This window comes from Morone saxatilis, unplaced genomic scaffold (assembly GCF_004916995.1).
Source record: "Morone saxatilis isolate NCDOM2014 unplaced genomic scaffold, NCSU_SB_2.0 Contig19, whole genome shotgun sequence".
Taxonomy (NCBI): domain Eukaryota; kingdom Metazoa; phylum Chordata; class Actinopteri; family Moronidae; genus Morone; species Morone saxatilis.
Genome location: NW_023339751.1, coordinates 2,958,814 through 2,977,177, shown reverse-complemented (window position 1 = coordinate 2,977,177; position 18,364 = coordinate 2,958,814). Strand labels below are relative to the sequence as shown.

At 38.9% G+C, this 18,364-nt stretch overlaps 1 protein-coding gene across 1 annotated transcript in view; it reads right to left on the bottom strand.

The window, feature by feature from the left end:
• The window catches only part of LOC118329551 (kinase non-catalytic C-lobe domain-containing protein 1), a 40,916-nt gene that overhangs the window by 14,646 nt on the left and 7,906 nt on the right, over positions 1 to 18,364 (bottom strand). Inside the window, 12 exon segments of the mRNA XM_035663774.1 lie at positions 517 to 776; positions 4,493 to 4,631; positions 5,973 to 6,655; positions 7,308 to 7,500; positions 8,107 to 8,185; positions 8,380 to 8,457; positions 9,990 to 10,148; positions 10,255 to 10,316; positions 10,454 to 10,525; positions 10,728 to 10,842; positions 11,675 to 12,310; positions 15,844 to 15,990. Coding sequence (XP_035519667.1) covers positions 517 to 776; positions 4,493 to 4,631; positions 5,973 to 6,655; positions 7,308 to 7,500; positions 8,107 to 8,185; positions 8,380 to 8,457; positions 9,990 to 10,148; positions 10,255 to 10,316; positions 10,454 to 10,525; positions 10,728 to 10,842; positions 11,675 to 12,310; positions 15,844 to 15,990 — 2,623 coding nt within the window.

The following is an 18,364-nucleotide window of genomic DNA, read 5'->3' as shown; positions in this document are numbered from 1 at the left end:
ACTATGTATATTTATCTGACAGTTTTAGTTACTAGTTATCTTACAGATTGTGAAAGATTATACATACAAAGCATATGTTGCACTGTTATAGGTTAAACTACCTAATAGCATATTAGTAAAAACATGCTCTTTATTGACATGCTACAACATAAAATGCTACTTACCCATAAATGCATCAGTAATAATATTAAATAAAAGAATAGAACAGGGGCCAATTTCTGCATTTTTAGTATAGTAAAGTATATTTTACTAATAATGCTGACAGCTTTACTTTTCACTTAAATGTTAAGTGAAATACTTGCAATGAGAGTATTTTTATGTTGTACTACTGCTACTTCAGCTTAAGTGAAATATCTAAAAACACATCCACCACTGCAGTGCAGTTACACAGTTAAACTGCGTTTTCTGTTTTTAAAGGTTCAATTTTAGTTCTTAAATATTACCATTTAAATAACCTCAAAATGAAATGGCTTTGATCTTTGTCTAAATAAAAAAACATTCAAGTCTATCTCCTACCTTGATGGATACAGTGTTGACTCTCCTCCGTTCTTAATTCAAAATCTTCAAGCGTAGCCTCATTTTCTCTGTGACAGGATTGGGCCTCGGTTCCTTCCCAAGAATCCACAGCATCAGGACTGGACGTGTGAATGTTTCCATTCAGGTCGAGACAACCATGCAGGCAAACTTCCCTCTTCCCTCCCCAGACAGCGGCTATCAAGGGTTGGGTAAGAGCTGCCCTTTTCACAGCCTTTGATGGAGGCTGCTCATTAGAGCCACTGCAGGAGGCGCATTAGGAGAGAGAAAACACACACAGTGCGCTGAAAGCTAGCGACAATTAGCACTTATGTAAAGAACAATGCCAATCATTTGCAATTAAGTATGCAATGAAAAGCACAATTGGACAAAAGAACGGCAAAACATAATAGCTAACAAATTTCACAGATGAGCAAGGATCCAGAATATGCCTTAAAACCTTTACAGCTGTGGGCATTTACTGATGTTTACTGATTTAATGCAAAAACACAGCAGAACACACAGTCGCTCATAGAAACAATCACTGAGGACCAAACAAGAAAGCCAAAGACTCATTTCAAACATCTTGCAGCTTGTTGCTCACATCTTGCAGATCAGATGCACTTGCACATCACGTCAGTCCATAAAATGTTATTGCGCCCGGAAAGGACACCGTCAGTTCTTAGCCCATGTCAGAGTTGGAATGGACCATCCCTCAATAGAAAGGCTACAGTCCTCCCTCTATCCCCTCAGAAAAACAATGGAAAAAATAACCCTCCACAGCTGAGCCCTGAAAACCAGCTCACTGCCAGAGGTAGACTGTCTATCACTCTGGATGGCTGTGATGTCTCCCTACCACAGCAGATTAAAGGGTCTCTCCACATATTGCCCTGAGCATAAGAGCATGGCAACGCCTGGATAAAAAGATGTCTGCGAGGACTGACATGCGTCCGTCCCTCTGCTTGTCTCTCTTACTTACATTTAAATGAAGAGAGAAGGGCAAAGCATGGAATTTGTTACCTTCATTCTATGTATTCAGTCATGCACTTAAGCCCCACAGGGCTACTTGTCAGCATATCAGTAACAATGCAGAAGAGGCTTTACATGTATCTTTAATGTTGCGAGACATTCTCCCCAGCACTAACAAACATACTGCGAAGCCGTTACCATAGGAACCATTGAAGCTGCAAGCTTATGTATGAAGTGCATGCTCATTTGAATAGTGTGTATGGGTGTGATATGTAAGTGTGCAGAGGAGGACAGGTCATGATCAGTGAGGACTGGATCATCCTGTGTGCCTCTTCTTCAGAAACACACAGAAGAATAAATTAAAAACCTGACTATAAGCAGCCAAATGTAGGCATCTCATTGTTGAGACGGAAGCACTGGCTGTTGTATTGTTAACAAGATATCCTTTATTTAATTTGGGGTAATTATTCTGACACCAAAGATAATCTCTTTAACTCATAATGTAGGATAATTGTGCTGATTTGATTCATGAGACAACCCAGTCCCTGAAAAACATAGTCATTTATTTTAAGGATTAAAAACTGATAATAAAACCTCTCACAATCTAAAATGCACTGTGGTTGATGTATGAAGTCATTTAAACTGTAATACATATCTACCTTTTAACACAGAGTTGACACTGGAACAACACCAAAATGATGTTGTTGTGGTGTGTTGTAAAGCCTGTCACTATTTAAAAATTGAACTGTACTAAACCGATCTGTTCTCCAACTGAGCTTCTGTAGTTTATTTTGATGTGTTAAACTGTGGTGTGAAACATGTAATTTCCAGTTCAATGGTGTTGTTTTAAAAGGACTGCATTGCCATTATCAGGTACAGGTAGCCTGATAATCACAGTGAATTTGCATTTTATTTTCACCTGGTTATTTTTTGAATCTATTAAAGATCTGCAAATTTGAGATGTGGGCAGAGATTTACATCTGAAACCAGGCCACAATCAGCTGCAACCAGCAGATGGATATATCAACATCATATGAATTAGGGCTGTAACTATCAACTGTCAATCAGTTGATCTGCTGATCATAATCCAATTCTTCGAGTGAAATGCTCAAATGTCTAGTAAAAAATACCCATACACCAACAGTATTCAGTTAACAATTAAATATATAAAATAGAGGAAAACCTTATTGTTACCTTTGTGGAGCTGGAACCAGACAATGTTTAGCATCACACAACAAACAACTAATTGATTCTTAAATAGTTATTGTAATTAATCAACCAATCATTTCAGTTTATATGTATTTCTTTTAAATAAAAAAATACAAAACACATGCTTAAGTAATGCAAAACTAAACTTGAGATTATTTAATGCATAAAACTGGTAGTCAGATGCAAACACCAACATGTTGCTGCATGACATTCGGCTTAAACATCCCGACTGGTCCTCCCCGGATTGGTCAGCTGACACCTGCTAGATGGTTTTAGTGCTCGTGCGGCACTCCACTTCCTTCAACAACCATAAAAAATATGGATCATCCAGATAAATGACGATGTTTCCATCTGACCCCCAGTTTGATAAAAATAGCTTCATGTTTCTATAACTGGTAATGTTCTGCTTTCACAGAGGATGATCAAATGCTTGGCTCTTAGCCCTTTTCTTTATAACTGAATTCCAGCTAATTTGGTGGCATATAAATTAATGTATGAAGTAACTGTTGGTTCACATTCACAATCTGATGATTTGATAATTTCTTAATAGTGAGCAACATTAATGATTATATCTGTATATGATCATCCTGCAATTCATTCATTAGTTCAGCATTACTCAGGCGTGTGATTTGTTGCCTAATTATAAAGTGTTGCTGATTTATGTCCCATTTCAGCAGGATGTACATCTCACTGCAGAGCTAGACCTTTCAGCCTGCCCTCTTTACTGAGTACAGTTACTGAAGAGAGCAGTGGACCAAAGCAACAAGCTGTGCCTCTGGCTACATTGACAACATTTCCTTTGTGTGGTCCAAATTTAGAAAGAAATGTTTGTTTTCAGTCAGATTCATAAGACAGGCCCTATTTACACCTGGCCTTAATATGGGTCTTGGGTGATCCGATCAAAAGTGGACAGCTCCAAGTACGTCAGTTCACACCTGGCATTAGAATGCGTCTCTAGTGACCGCTTGTGATTGGATATCACTTCCCCGCTCTAAATGCAAATGATCACGTACACCATTTCCGTTTGAAAAGACCAACTGCGTTACTGTTTTTAACCTCAATTTGATCAATTTAGGCTACTGTTTATCAGACCACAAATGACAATAAGGTTAGAAAAACAATGAACGTTGCTGAAGGCAGTGTTTCTGGAGGCTGAGCCTTACTAATAACTGTTAAAAATAATCATACTTCATGGACAAACTCTTTCCTGGTTTTTCGCCTGATGTCCTCCGGCTGCCTCAACTCTCTGTGAGTTTTCTGATGGACAGATAGCTTTATTTCCATGCAGCTAGTGGTCCTATTAGCTTAAATAAAGCCTTATTATCTTTATTAAACCTCCTCCTCCAGTGGTGTGAACACTGACACTCCCCTGGTGCTCCTAGTCAGCTAGAGTTTATAGGACCACTAGCTGCATGGCTAACTGAGCTAACTAGCTAATGGCAGTCAAGCATCAAGAGTTGAGGGCAGAGCAGCCAGAGGATACCAAACAGGATTTTCTTTCTGTGTGCTCCATCCACAAAAATATTGTTTGCCTGTTGTCATAACTTGTTTTTTTTCACTTTAATGGCGCCGCCTCCGCATGAATGAGTATATGCTTCCACTTACGCAGACGCCTTAAGTTGGCCCAGGATACATTCGTGAAAACACTGCTAAAAGAACGTGGCCCTGACCACCTCCAAATGTGGTCTGAGCATTGGGATCTCACACCTGCACTGTCCACTTGTGATCAGATAACCCAAAACACATGTTACTGGCAGGTGTAAACAGGGCCACAGACACAAGTGTTTGAAGTCCTACTCACAGTGTGGATGGGCTGTAGTTAACCAGGCAGTGCAATACACCCAGCAAGTCGTCTTCCCAGTACAGGTCTCTGAACCTCTCCTTTACAACACTGGCAAACTTGTGGTACTGGAGGTCCTTCAAAGAGAAGATGTACTCCCCTCGGAAAAGAGAAAAAGTAAAACAAAATTAAATGATTATGTCTAAACAGCTCAAGACAGGATTATGGGATCGGTTACTGCTTTTTTAAAACTGCCTACAGTGAAGGAGCTGTCTGGTGTTAGAAGGAACATTATGCAGATTTTTAAGACAACGGGGTGTCTGTTCTTTGTAACACTGCAGCTGTCTAGTACTTCTGCCATCCTGAATGGTTACAGTGAGTTTGAGATCTCAACCTAGGGGCATCCCAACAGCCTACTTTGTCTCTGATAGGCTTGTACTTGTTGCCTTCATGGTTTAGTTGGTTAAGTTTAGGCATGAATAATGTCAGGTTAAGCCAGTCAGAGGTAGAGTAGGGCGGGTCATGATTTTGTCATCCTGGGAAAACATTTTTTTTCACCCTGTACAAACTACAGTATATGTGCAGTGGACATTACAGCATAAATGGTGTAACAAGCCCACACCATCAGCCAGATCCGCAGAACTACTATTAGAATTATTTTAATGTAACAATCTCAATGTTACAAACAACCTTGGAGGAACAACTTTCCCTTCGGGTATTTAAATAATCATAGGGGTACATTGTGTGAAGATTCTTGGAATCTTCTTAGAACTAGAAAACCAAAGTTGAACATTCCCAGAAATGCATTATACATTTAGAAGAAATACCACCAAACAGACAACTGAGGGGAATGGGAATGTTCCATGTTTAGGACTGTGGTACTGATTTCTCTGTAAATATGAGTGTTTGTAATTTTACTGGATTATACACATCACCACATATCCTTTATTTTTCTATGTAAACTGTTCATCCATTACTTTTATTATTTATTCATTACTTTTCACCAACAGTGTCAACTTCTCTACCTGCTTCCAACCTACTTTTTGCACACTCTTAATTGCAACAAATGGTGTTGAGGTGTTACAGATGTCTCAGTGTGTGGATATTAGTTCAGCTACTCCATAAACTTTCCACGTACCCCCTGGTGTACAAGTACCGCTGGTTGGTAATGACTGCACAATGCACATGGGTGATAATTTAAAAGAAAAACCAACACAATCCTCCCAGTCTCCGGAACCCTTTCCATTCTCCCATAAGTGTTCCATTGATTCACATCATTTTCATTCTCATCAGACCATTAAATGACCCCCCGTGTCCTGTATGAAAGCATCAACATCTGACATGTTTCTCCACTCTTTCATTCAGATCCTTCCTTTAATTTGTCACCTATCTGTAAATGTAGTAGGTTTTTCACCATCGCTTTGTTAAGCAAATCATCAATGGTAAAAATAGTACATGATAAAGCAGTAATAGAATTACATTATAGTTTAAAGATACATACCCATGGCGATGTCCTTGTGTCCATTGTCCAAATACCCATCAGGTGAAAACTCTCCCTTGAGCAGGTCAATCACCTCCTGTAGGGCAGGGTGGACTTTAGGAGAGATGGACTCGGAAGAAGACTGGTTCTCACCTTGTGTTCCTGGATCTGTTTGTCTATTGTAAGCTCTGGGAACACTGTGCTCCAGGGGGCTGTCAGAAAAGATGGAGCTGCCTTTGAAATGTGATGATGGGCCATAATCCTGGGGTTCAGGCTTCACAGGCACATTCAGACAGTTAATAAATGAAGCATCAGTGTTCTCTGGAACTGCGATTAGTCCCTGCAAAGGCTGTGGCACCAGGGAGAGATTTATATCCAACCCGAGGAGAGACTCTGGAGCCCTAACCTGCACAGGCACTAAGGAAAGATGTCCTGTTGTGGGATCCTGACGGAAGAGGTAATTGTTGAAAACACCACAACCATTGAGGTTAGTGGATAATGGCGGAGGAAGAGACACTTCAAGACAGGAAATATCAGGGAGAGTAGAAGCAGAGTTGACCATCATCTTGTCGCTGGAAGTTGTAGTTACCACAGCCTCATTAACAGGCAACTCCTGTGTATGTAGATTGGGTTCAGTCTGTGCAGTATATAGGGACTCAGAGTGCTCGATGTGTTCACTGCTTTTTGTGGATCCATCCATAGTCCTGTAAAATAAACAATTCCTAATAAGCCTTCTTTTAAAACTATGAAGCATTTTGTGGAGGTAGTTTTATTGCTTCTTTTCTTTTAATGTATTATTTTTAAAGGTCCTGTGTGTAGCATTTAGGAGGATCTGTTGGCAAAAATGGAATATAATATACATAGGTATGATTTAATTAGTGTATAATCACCTGAATATAGGAATAGTGATTTTGTTAGAATGAGCCATTTTTAACTGAAGATGTGCAAGACGCCTTCCGTGGAGGCTGTCATGTTGAACCACCATGTTTCTACATTAGCCCAGAACAGACAAAACAAACACTGCCTGTAGATAAGGCCTTTTGTGTTTCTTTGAGTTTCTCCTACACTTCCACGGCCTGTTCTCATTCTCAGGTCATCAAATAGTGTTCAGACTATTGAACAGTGAAAACATACCTTTGAATATTATATTCCATTTCTGCCAATAGGTCTTCTAAAGGTTAAACACTGGCCCTTTAAACCAATAAAATATAATGGTAATTAATGAGCTTTTGAGGTATTGGTAAAGTTGTTCTCCGCCCATTTCCACTATCTATGCTAAGTTAAGTTAAGCAAAATGTTTTGTTATTCTATATAATAACCTTTACCTGGAAAATAGCTTTTTAAAACACATCCTACCCTTCAATGGCTGCTCCAAGGTGTTGGCTCTCCTCCTCTGAGTCCTCTTGATTGGTCAGGATGATGGGGGTGAAGTGTGTGGCAGTGGAAGTGAAGGCCTCTGGGAGTTGGAGTTCCTGGTTGACTGGATAGCTGTGGGGAACAGGGCCAGGCACAGGAGCCAGTCGGCTCTCAGTGGCCATGGGCACAAAGCCTACACACAGTTACAACAATGCCAGATACAATATCAGTGATATTGTCTCATGCAATGCACATCTGTAAATTACACAACATGTGTAAAATATTAGGAAGATCTGCTAATATGGTATGATCCCAGTGGACGGCCATGCTACCTTCTTTACTGAATCTTCTTCTCTCATGAATGTTAGATGAAAAAGAATGACATCTTTAACACAGCAGTGCCTTTTAATAGCACGATTCAAAGGGTCTTCCTGATATTTGGCACATTTAGTGTATAATATACTGTAGATTTCAGTGCCTGAAATGGGCCTGCAGTCACTGCTATGTACTGGCAATTCAGATTTTTGGCGGAAAAGACATCCCCTACTTGCTTCTGATTAGCTTTCTTGTTTGTTTGTTTGGTCAGGTTTAGGCATGAGCTAGCTTAGCACTTGAGAGAACAGCAATGAGAACAAATGTTGTTAAAATGGATAAAGAGTTAGGGTGAGGGTTATGTTGTGGTTAGGGTTGTGCTCAATTAGGGTACTGGCACTTTATTTGGTACAGTTCAGGCACTGGTCCATTTCAAGATAAACTATATTGCATGAGGGTCATCCGTACTAAAGTAAAGCTGTCCTACCGCTGATTTGTGCAGATTCTTCACATGAGCTTTGATGAGTTTCAGTTGCACTCAAATCATCTGCATCACTGGACACTGGCTGAAAGAAAATTTAACTTGTTCATTATAACATTATAACAGAAATGTCCTTTTTTTGAGACAACACAGACGTTAAGAGGATGGCCAAATAAAACAAACTGACTGACATTGAGGCTGAAATAATATGCAATAAATAAACAATTGAAGACACAAAGGTGTAAATGTATCTGTGGTGAAAAACAAAGGAAAGTTTACCGGGTGAACTCTGCTGACGAGGTTGTTCCAGACAGTCTCAGCATTTGTCCCTTGACGTGATAAGTAGTCACGACAGCTCTGGAACAGACACATGAAAACCAGTGTGATAACAATATGGGGCCCTTAATGCACAATCACTAACAATGTTGAAATTAATTCTGCCCTGAATAAGTGTCTGATTAAAAATAAAACATCCAGTATGTGGAAAACTAACCTCTACTTTTACTAAATGACTGACAGCATAATAATAAAAGTAAATTATGGTATTTTTTTAGGAGAGTCCTTTGTTGACAAAATGGCATAGCACTTTTACAAATTGGATTTTCTCTCTTTAAATTACAAGTGATTTTCTTTCAAAGAGGATATGTCTATTTGGAAAGGTGCTCCTCTCTGAAGTTGTGATATGTGCACATTGATATGGAAAATCAAATCAGGCTTTATTTAAAGAGAACCTTTCATACTTGGAAATACAATCCAAAGTGTTTTGCAGGGCAGGACTGTAGCATACATTACTTCTATCTATATTGTCATATATTGTATTATAATGTATATACTTAGGCTCTTTTTTATATGTATATACCTTTATATTAATTTTCTGTTTTATATTATATATAAATACAAAATAAAATAAGTCAACATTACAAAATACATTTATTTACTACTAAATGTAGTAAATAAATAGAAATAAAAAGAAAAGTAAAATGATTAAGGAATCCAAATAATTTGAAAATGAAATATGAAAGCCTAATTATACAAAATTAGAAATGCTAACATCAACATACAAACTTTATTGTTTATTGTTCCTGTTTTAGCATGTTAGCATAGTGAGCATGTTAACATCTTGACGTTAGCATTTTAGCACTTAGCTCTAGCTAGTTAAATATTTGCTAATTAGAACTAAACACAAAGTACAGCTGAGGCTGATGATGTTATTAGTTTGCAGGCATGCAGCCAAGTATTGGACAAAATAGAACTTTAAAGGCAGTACATGAAGAATTAGGGGATCACCAACGGACAGACATTGCCATAGAGCCATGTCACTACCTTGGCCAAAAATGTAGTGGGACCAATAACACAATTAGGGGCCTTCTTATCAAATAATGTCCTCACAAGGTATATAGCCAGACAGTGCAGGGTTGTTCAGAAGCCTTTGTAGTGGGCATACATTTGTGATAGTAAATCTGAGTCAGACAAGAGGTGCAATGCTAGGTGGCCTGCAAAATGAAACTGTATGAAGTGGAGTTATGTATCTGAATGGACACCAAGTCAATATCCTTCTACTTCAGCTTCCCTGTAAATATCAGCGGTTCCCTCACCTCTAGCTCAAACACTGAGTACAGAGAATGAAAGATTAGTGAGGGGAGGCCTCTGTTTAAGCTGTTGGTCTATTTGTTAAATCAGGTTTCAGTTCAAACACACAACCTAGTTTATGTTTTATAATAAAGAAAGCAGAAATATTCATCAAAGCCATTCTTAAAGTCAAACAGTTTTTCTCTTTTGTAATTTGTTAGTTCTTTTTTTTAGGAATTTTAATTGAAAAAAAAAAATGCTGGATTGTTTGATTAAACAAACAATGGAAAAAGAAAATGTCAAAATAAAAATAATAATACTTTTTTAGCCATGACGATGGTAGGCCTCTCAATGGGTGTCCTCTTTGCCATCTCCAGGAGCAGTCTCTTCAGTTTGCGAGGCATTGCCAGTTTTTGATTAGGTGATAAACTGAACTTGGCTGTAGCCCAGAGAATAGCAGCAACCCCATACACACAAACCTGAGGCAACACAGAAAAGAAGAGGGGAAAAGCTACAACTAAAGCCAATGATTAGTGAAAGTTAGTTTTAAAGATACGTAAATGAAAGCAGTCCAGACAGGCAGACCTTCTCGGTCACAATTCCATGTTCTTGATATTCAGGAGCAAGATAAAATTCATCTCTGGATCCTGCAAAGAACACTGACAGTCAGTTACTGAAGTCAACAAAAGCCTCCAGACATTGTTGCCTCATATACTTGAGTACACAGTGCATTTTCAACATCTATTTTGCAAGTAAACAATTGTATAGACTTGAGTAAACCTACCTATGTTTTTAGGTTTCAAGAAAAGTACTTCTCCCTCACAGCCCACGTGCACTGTGTCCAGGCATAAATAGGCTGGAAAAGAGAGAAATCAGCTGCACAGAAGAATTGCAACAAAATGCAAGCCATGTAATAAAATCGCCTTTTCTTCTCTCCTCTAAAAATTTCCATTTACAAGATCTGTGCTCTTACGTTGTGCTCTCAAATGTTCTTGCAGGAGCAGTTCATATTAAGTACTTATAAGTACTGGTTTCATGCATGAAAAGCTGAAAATTACCTGGAAAGTCAATGTAGGTCTGCAGTGAGGACAGGCAGGTGTAACACAGAGCCCACAGCTCATTAACTGTCAGCCTCCGTCCACACCGAGCAAGCAACTCTCTGAGCGAGATCCACTGGATAGAAAATAAAGAGCAAACACAGTTTAAGTAGTAGTAGAAAAGGAATAAGTTATAGACTTCTGAGCTTCAGCTGATCCCTCAGTAGACCTAATTAACTCAAACTGTAGTAATCCCTGACTTGACTTTCTCAGACTCTGTTTTTGAATGGTCCAACGTTCAGCAAAGATTTGTCTTAAGGAAGTGTTCGCTCTTTCACTTTTGTAGATTCCTTTTGCGTATTATTACTAAGTACTTATGTGATAACTGTGTCTCTTTGAGACGGTCGACTTCCCCCTAAAAAGGTTACACAATTCAATTTCATTAAAAGCCTTATAAAACAAGTTGTGAGCAACTGTTCTGACAGAATGTTAAAGAGTTTAACTGCAGGCAATAACATGAAGTAACCCAAATGAAATTACCTTTACTTATTGACTGATACTAGCAATATTTTCCTTGCTGGCTACCTATCTAGCTGTAGCTACAAAACAGAGAGTTGAAGTTAAAGTACATTCTTGACCTTGGAAATATTAAAAAGGTCCACTTGCTAGTTTTGTTCCAGAGCTTGTAAGTGGTCACCCCAACATATGACCATTTGTAAACACATAACCAAAGCTTTATAGCTAGGTCACATAATGAAAACACAAAAAAATCTCCACATCAACTAAGAAAACTTCATCTGCTGATGAAGACCCAAGCAGCAACCTCTGTCGCTGGCAAATATAGCCACAAGTCTTATTCACAGACAGACAGCTCTTTAGTGGACCTCCATAATAGAACCAGACATGGTTGTGAAAAACAATCTGAGATGCTAGGTCAAACATTTGAGAGCCATCAGGCACTGGCTAACCTCATCCTGAGATTCTTCGTTGAGGCACAGCATGCTTTTGGTCATGTGGTTATTAGGAATGTAGAGGCTGTGGTTTAACGAACTCTGGTCCCAAGAAGAGTCCTGTTCCATTTCAAGCTCCTGACAGGAGGTACAGGAAGATGCTGAATCCTGGGTGCAGTTATTAGACTCACATTCATGCACTCCTTGAGTCTGTGTTTCTCCACTGCATAATGTCTCTGAAGCATCTTCATTTACTTGCGACATTTGGCTAACCACAACTGAGTTCACACAGTCCTCAGTGCTACTGTGTGGGTAGGACTCACAGGACTTGCCCCGGTTGAGTCTCTGAAGTCTGTTACTCCACACAGACTTGCAGCTCAAGTGTTCATCCGCTCCTATCTCAGTGAGGTCGGACACAGGTATGCTGATATCGCCGTGAGTTGGAGGGGAAAGGCAAGGGGGGTTGTTGGAGTCTGGGACAGAGCAGGAGCGGTTAAGAGCCCCCCTCACCCTGTTCAGCCTCTGCTGGGCCCTCCTCCTCACTGGGGAGCTGTTGTGGGACCTGCAATCCAAGTCATCTGCCAAGATCATGCCATCTCTTTCACTGCTTTCCAAATCCTCTGCCCAGAGGGAGGAATCCCAGCCCCCGCACACCTGCAGATGATAATAATAATAATAATAATAATAATAACAATAATAATAAGAAGAAGAAGAAGAAGAAGAAGAAGAAGAAGAAGAAGAAGAAGAAGAAGAAGAAGAAGAAGAAGAAGAAGAAGAATTAACCTTATATACTTTAATGGCATAAAATGGGCAGTAAAATGCCTTTTACCTGATTTTTACTTTTTTTTTAGGCCCACAGGATTCCACATCAACTCCCTTCCACCAATAATTACTGTATTTATACACATACTATATACGATACACAGACTGGTTTTCTTGAGCAATGCCAAAATTGTGAAAGGCCACAACGATTAAGCAAATAAACCAAAATGAAGTGAAGAGCAACGCTGGAGATCATCATGAGGTGTCGTTTTTTTGCCACAGTCTGTTACAAATCACAAAAGTAATGGGTGGGGCCACAGTGTTCCAACAAGGAAACCTCAAGCAAACAGCTTCTACAGTTAACAAGGCACCTAGGAATGAGGTCCTGGCCCTGGAATTTCGCCCTTGGAATTTTATATTTCCTTTTACAACACTTAAAATACTAGCTTGAGCTTAAAGCACAAATCCCAATTTGAAATTTTCAGGCCATTAGGTCCTAGGTAAGCTTTTTTCCCAGGAAAAGACCATCCAAACTAAGAAAATGAATGTTTTAATTTTTTAGAAGGAAAAAACTATATGGGATAAATATTTATAAATACGTTAAAATCAAAAAATGTTGACTTTGTCATGTGTAGCCACCTCTTGAAAGTTTTCCAACAGCAAGAATTGTGCCGTTTCCCACCTCTGGCGGAAAAAAAACCTTCTGGTGCTTTTCCCCCAAATTAGGTGTAGATAACAGAAACCTGAATGGGAAGAATTTTAAATGATCATTCTTCCCCTCCAGAGCAGCTGCTTCCTTGAAAATGGTTGTAGCCTTCACTCTGTCACATACTGCTGCCTGGACCACACCATTTGCTTTAAACAGCAACTGTCAACAGAGAGCTCTTTGCTTATTATCATCTGAGCTCAGTCTTTTAAGCAGACATCCTTCTTGGTTTTGGGATTGTTTGCCATCTTGCCTCCCAGGAGCCTTCCTGGCCATTCCTGTGGATATACAAACGAGAGGACATTAGTACCAGACCAAAATCCAGCGAGACCAAACAGTGACATCTGTAAATTGAGATGAATAAAAATCACCTTGAAAGGTTTGAAACTGATTTCGGACGTGGACAAGCAAACCCGTCGGCCAATAGAAGTACAGCTTCCGGCAACACAGCCGGCAGACGGAGGTATGAGAACAGCCCGTTCTTCAGCCCAGAGAGAGGAGTCCCTGTTGGGAGTAATCCAAACTTGCAGGTTTGCAAATATTTTCATAATGGAATATTCTGGAACAATCTGTCTTTGTTTTAAGACAAGAATAAATATTTGAGGGTAGAGGCAGAACACAGTAAGGATGCCCTAATTTGGAGCCTCCCTTAAGTCATTAGAATTTGGAATTTGTGGCTGATTGTATATTTTTAAGAAGCTATGTTTCCATCGTAAGGATAAACTTGTAAGTGTATTTTGGATTATTTTATATATTAATTGGAGCTTTTTATTGTCATTACGGGTTCAAGTGCAATTACATCCCAATGTTGTTTTATGCAGTTTTTCTATTTAATTCCTCTTTGTATTTAAATGCCTTTTACTGTTTTGGTGTTTTTCAACCATTGGATAAGGCGTTTTTTTTTTTTACAATAGACAATTTAATGCCAATCGGGATTCACCTGGAAAACTAGGAAATAAAAATAGTTTCTCTTCCTCTCTGCCCTTCCCATGTTTACTTTTTTTATGGATGGTTGATGCCCTGGCTGTACCTTTGCATTTGATTGGCCTGTTCTTTTTGCCGAGTAGTAAGAATACACTGTATGCAGGCTTGTTCCTGTCATTTATCATTATGAAATGCCTGTTTCAAAGGTAACTGGACCCCGGAAACGTAGCTATTCACACAAATTTACCCGGAAGTGTCAGCAGTGTGCAGGAGCTTGATTTTTGTGACTTGAATTTATCACTTATTCTCCTGTGACGCGGTCCCTGAAGGTTGGTTCTAATGTTTCCTCTTCCTTTTTAAGGCAATGTACATGGGGTTCGCCGACCAATGGCATAGCCTGGAAGCACCTGGGCCCGGTGTTTCCCCAGCTTATAAAAGCCGCCCTCTCTGGCCTGACGGGGGCTCTCTTCTCTAATCTTATTTAAATCATTTGGTTTGTATTCGGAGTAAGTTTGTGTTTTTTAACATGCAACATTTAGCTTTTCATTATATAATCAACACCTCAATGCAATACACACACTTTCACTACTGATGTTACTGACAAACACACTCTCTTTTATTTTAGTTCTTTTTTCGAGATGCCTTTAGGTTGTTTATGTTTAAATAAAATTACTTATAATTTGTACTTTCCACTGCGTTCCCTCGTTTTTGTCAACGGCTACAGAGCCAGGTCGTGACATCCTGCAAATCCGTCGGTCTACTCACAGGTGTGCAAAGATCACTTTTTCTGTTCTGATTTTACATTTCATCACTTACTTCTCTTTGTGAAGAAAATAAAGATCTAAGATGTGCAACAGTGTTTTGTAACACACTTACAAAGTGTACTACTGAAGTAAACTATGCTTGTCATTATGAGCCAAAAACACTTTTCTTCAATATATTTTCAGGTCACATTATGATCTATCACCTGCTTTAATACAAGTACAACTTGTCTTTTATCTTTTATTTTGTAAGGCTGCATTTTGTTATTGAAATCTTTAATAATTTAGACATATTTTTAGACATAGTTTTTCCCTGTTGAAGTTCATGCTGTGACAGTATAGGACAATCCCACTGTGTGATTTGCACTGACACAGAATTTCCACTTGATGCTGCTCAAGAGCACTGACTCTATGTAGTGCCCATTAGTTCACCTAATAGAACAGAAAAATGGACTTAAATGTATACTGCAGCCATAATCACTGTAAATACATTCACTTCTAACGGACCCTTGTAGCTCTACATGTGACTGGAAAGGAACGGTGATGCAGTGCAGTTCTGGGATATATTTTATGACTTTGATGTGTAAGGACATAATCAGGCCTGACCACACACACGCATGTGCACATGTGTCACCAACCACCTCTTTGGGTCATGATGACTTTAAAATTACATACATTTATTTCTCTATGGTTTTATCTAATTATGTTTTATGCTGTTGTTGTTGTTTTTTTTAGTTACTGAATATTTACTACATGTGGTTGCTAAAAGAATTTGAATCTGAAACCGCAATAATCACTAATACAAGTTGTTACCACTCATTTTGCATTTGCATTAAATTAAACCTAATTTAACACTTAACTAAACACATATTGACTTAATTTCAGACATTTTACTTCTTTCCTCTGAACACCATGACAACACAATTGCTCAAGTGAGATCTCAAATTATTCTACACCTGCTTCATGATGTTAAAACAATGCAGTTCTCTATGAATCATTCTAGCAGTACAGAACAGTCAGCAGGGTGTTAATACCTGCAGGAGCGGCCTGTCCTCAGGCTTCTCCTCCTGCATCTGCTCCAGCAGCCTCTGGATTTCTTCTCCCAGCTCTGCCTCCAGCTCTGGCTCGATGACAAAGTTCAGTGCGGCAGAAAGCGTAGAGCCCAACGAGTAAACATGGCCCTGCAGCCGGGGTTAAAGGAGGAGAAAACACTATCATCATCATCTTCAGGAACCAGCTGCAGCTGTGAATTTACAGCGAGCACAGAGATCTGAATCTATGAATGGCTATAGAAAAGGCTCAAAAACAGAGGATCCTCTTGCCATTTTGGGCAGTAATTGTCATGTATTGTACATATTTATGACAGAGCTTTTGTTTTGCTTTGCTGCTTTGACAGTGGATATTATGGTCAGGTCTAAGGCAGCAGCAGATTTGAACCAGGTGCTTCAGAGTTCAAATCTCGGACGTAACGATCACTTTCAACAATTGAAGTGGACTGTACCCATACTTATGTGGTAAACACATGTGCAAGGCGGATCCCAGTGTGGGTCACCAAAATAGAAGAGTAAACGCTCAGCTGAAGGCCTTAACTCCTGTTTTGCTTACACTATTACTTTGGCCGTGCGTAATATCTCCCTTGAGGGGAACACACTTGAGAAAAACACGAGAGAAGTGAAGAAGTTGTTTGTTTGACAAAAACTTTGTATTTTTACACAGCAAAAATAAGTATGCACGGTTTATTTTTGAAAGAAGGTTACATAAGTCTACTGTAAATTTATTCATGTTATGGTGTGAAAAGTGACACCTCTCAATGGCAGTGTGTGAGGTTCACATTTGAATTCTTATTTCCACAGAGGAAGCCAAAAGCTTTTGAATCCAATCAAATCAGAGGCATTATTCTATTTCACAGCAAAAATACGTATTTCAGACTTCCCCTATAGCAGAATACTATAGGGCAGATGTATAGAGAGATCTCTAAAAAGGAATATAAAAGTTACAGAGATCCACTCAGTAATGATGGCAGAGCATAAATAACATTTATTAAACCCACAATAGTCATTAAAGATAATGCATACTCATCCTACAAAAAAGATCCAGTGGCAGAAGTACAACAAGACAATCCGTACACACAGTGGAGTACAAAGACATTCATACCTGGAGCTGCTGGTATATTCTGCTTTATGATGTATGTTAATACACAGCTACACTAAAAGAGTTTATGCTTAAGTGCCTCACTCACAGCCAGTTACAGCCAGATCATACCTGTCATAAGATTCAAATGGGTGACCATTACAGGATAATTCTGGTGTATTTCAACCGGGGTTTTATTCTTGTAGCTGTGGCCATTGTGGCCTAACCTATCATTGGTTGAGTCAGACTATATTGTGGTGATGGGTAAGAAGCATACAAAGTCAGGTGACCATACAGGTTGTAAACAAAAAAACTGTTTAGCTAAATTATCTCAACCACTGCATTCAGAGGTGAAATTGAAAGTGAGTGCACACATACTGGTAATAAAACTGTGTGTGCGCACAATTACACAATTAGGTAAAGAGCGACTACCTGACATGCATACATGATTGTGGCCCATTTCACAATGATAATATACACTACATTATTAGACTCATGAAGGAGTATGTGTACACATGGCCATATGTCCACTGTAATTGTATTGTGTATTTGTGTATTACGGTTTTCCCTCCTGGGACAATAAATACTGCCTATGTATAATGTTGCAGGTGTGGCTAATATTTATTACTTCATTACTGCTGGGTATCTTAACCTATATTAAAACATAATCTTTTGTATTAATAATCTCAATGTGAAAAGTAATAAATACATATAAACAAATGCACTGGTGTCAAAAGTACAATATGTAGTGGTAAAGTATGAAATATATGCATAGATATAAGTATAATAATAAAATAGCATTAAATGGAATTATTCAAGTAAAGTACCAGTACATTACTTGAGTGAATGTACTTAATTACTTTCCTCCACTTTCCAGAATAGAGATAAGAGTAGTGTGACTGGAAGGTTCCAGTAACACCACTGCTTAAAATTAGAGAGACTAACCACAGAGGGGAAGTTCATACTAATATCAGATGGCAAGAAGACTCCTTATTTCACAACTACTAAAGATCTTACACCTAAAACATACATTTGGTTGTATATCACTTCAAATGTCCTGGTTGAGGTGTTGATCGTGTTTAAAATTCTTTTAACACAGCTTCAGTTCCAGAGTAAGGGAACACTCAAGAGGACCCAACAGTGTATGGACATTCAACATCATGTAATGAATTCATACCCCTAGACTGATGTTATAAAACTTCATCCTGGAACAGGACCTCACACCTGGAACAAAGCTGGAGACAACTCATGACAAAGACATATGTCAAATAACAGACCAAAGTAAAAATTGGGACATTCAACTTCTAAAATGTGCCAGCAGCAAATATAAACTCTCCTTGAACAGAGGTCTTAGAAGAGGTCTCCTCTTACATGGACCTTTGATGGCCTCTAACTTTAGGTTAGTTTGGGTAATAATTCTACAGT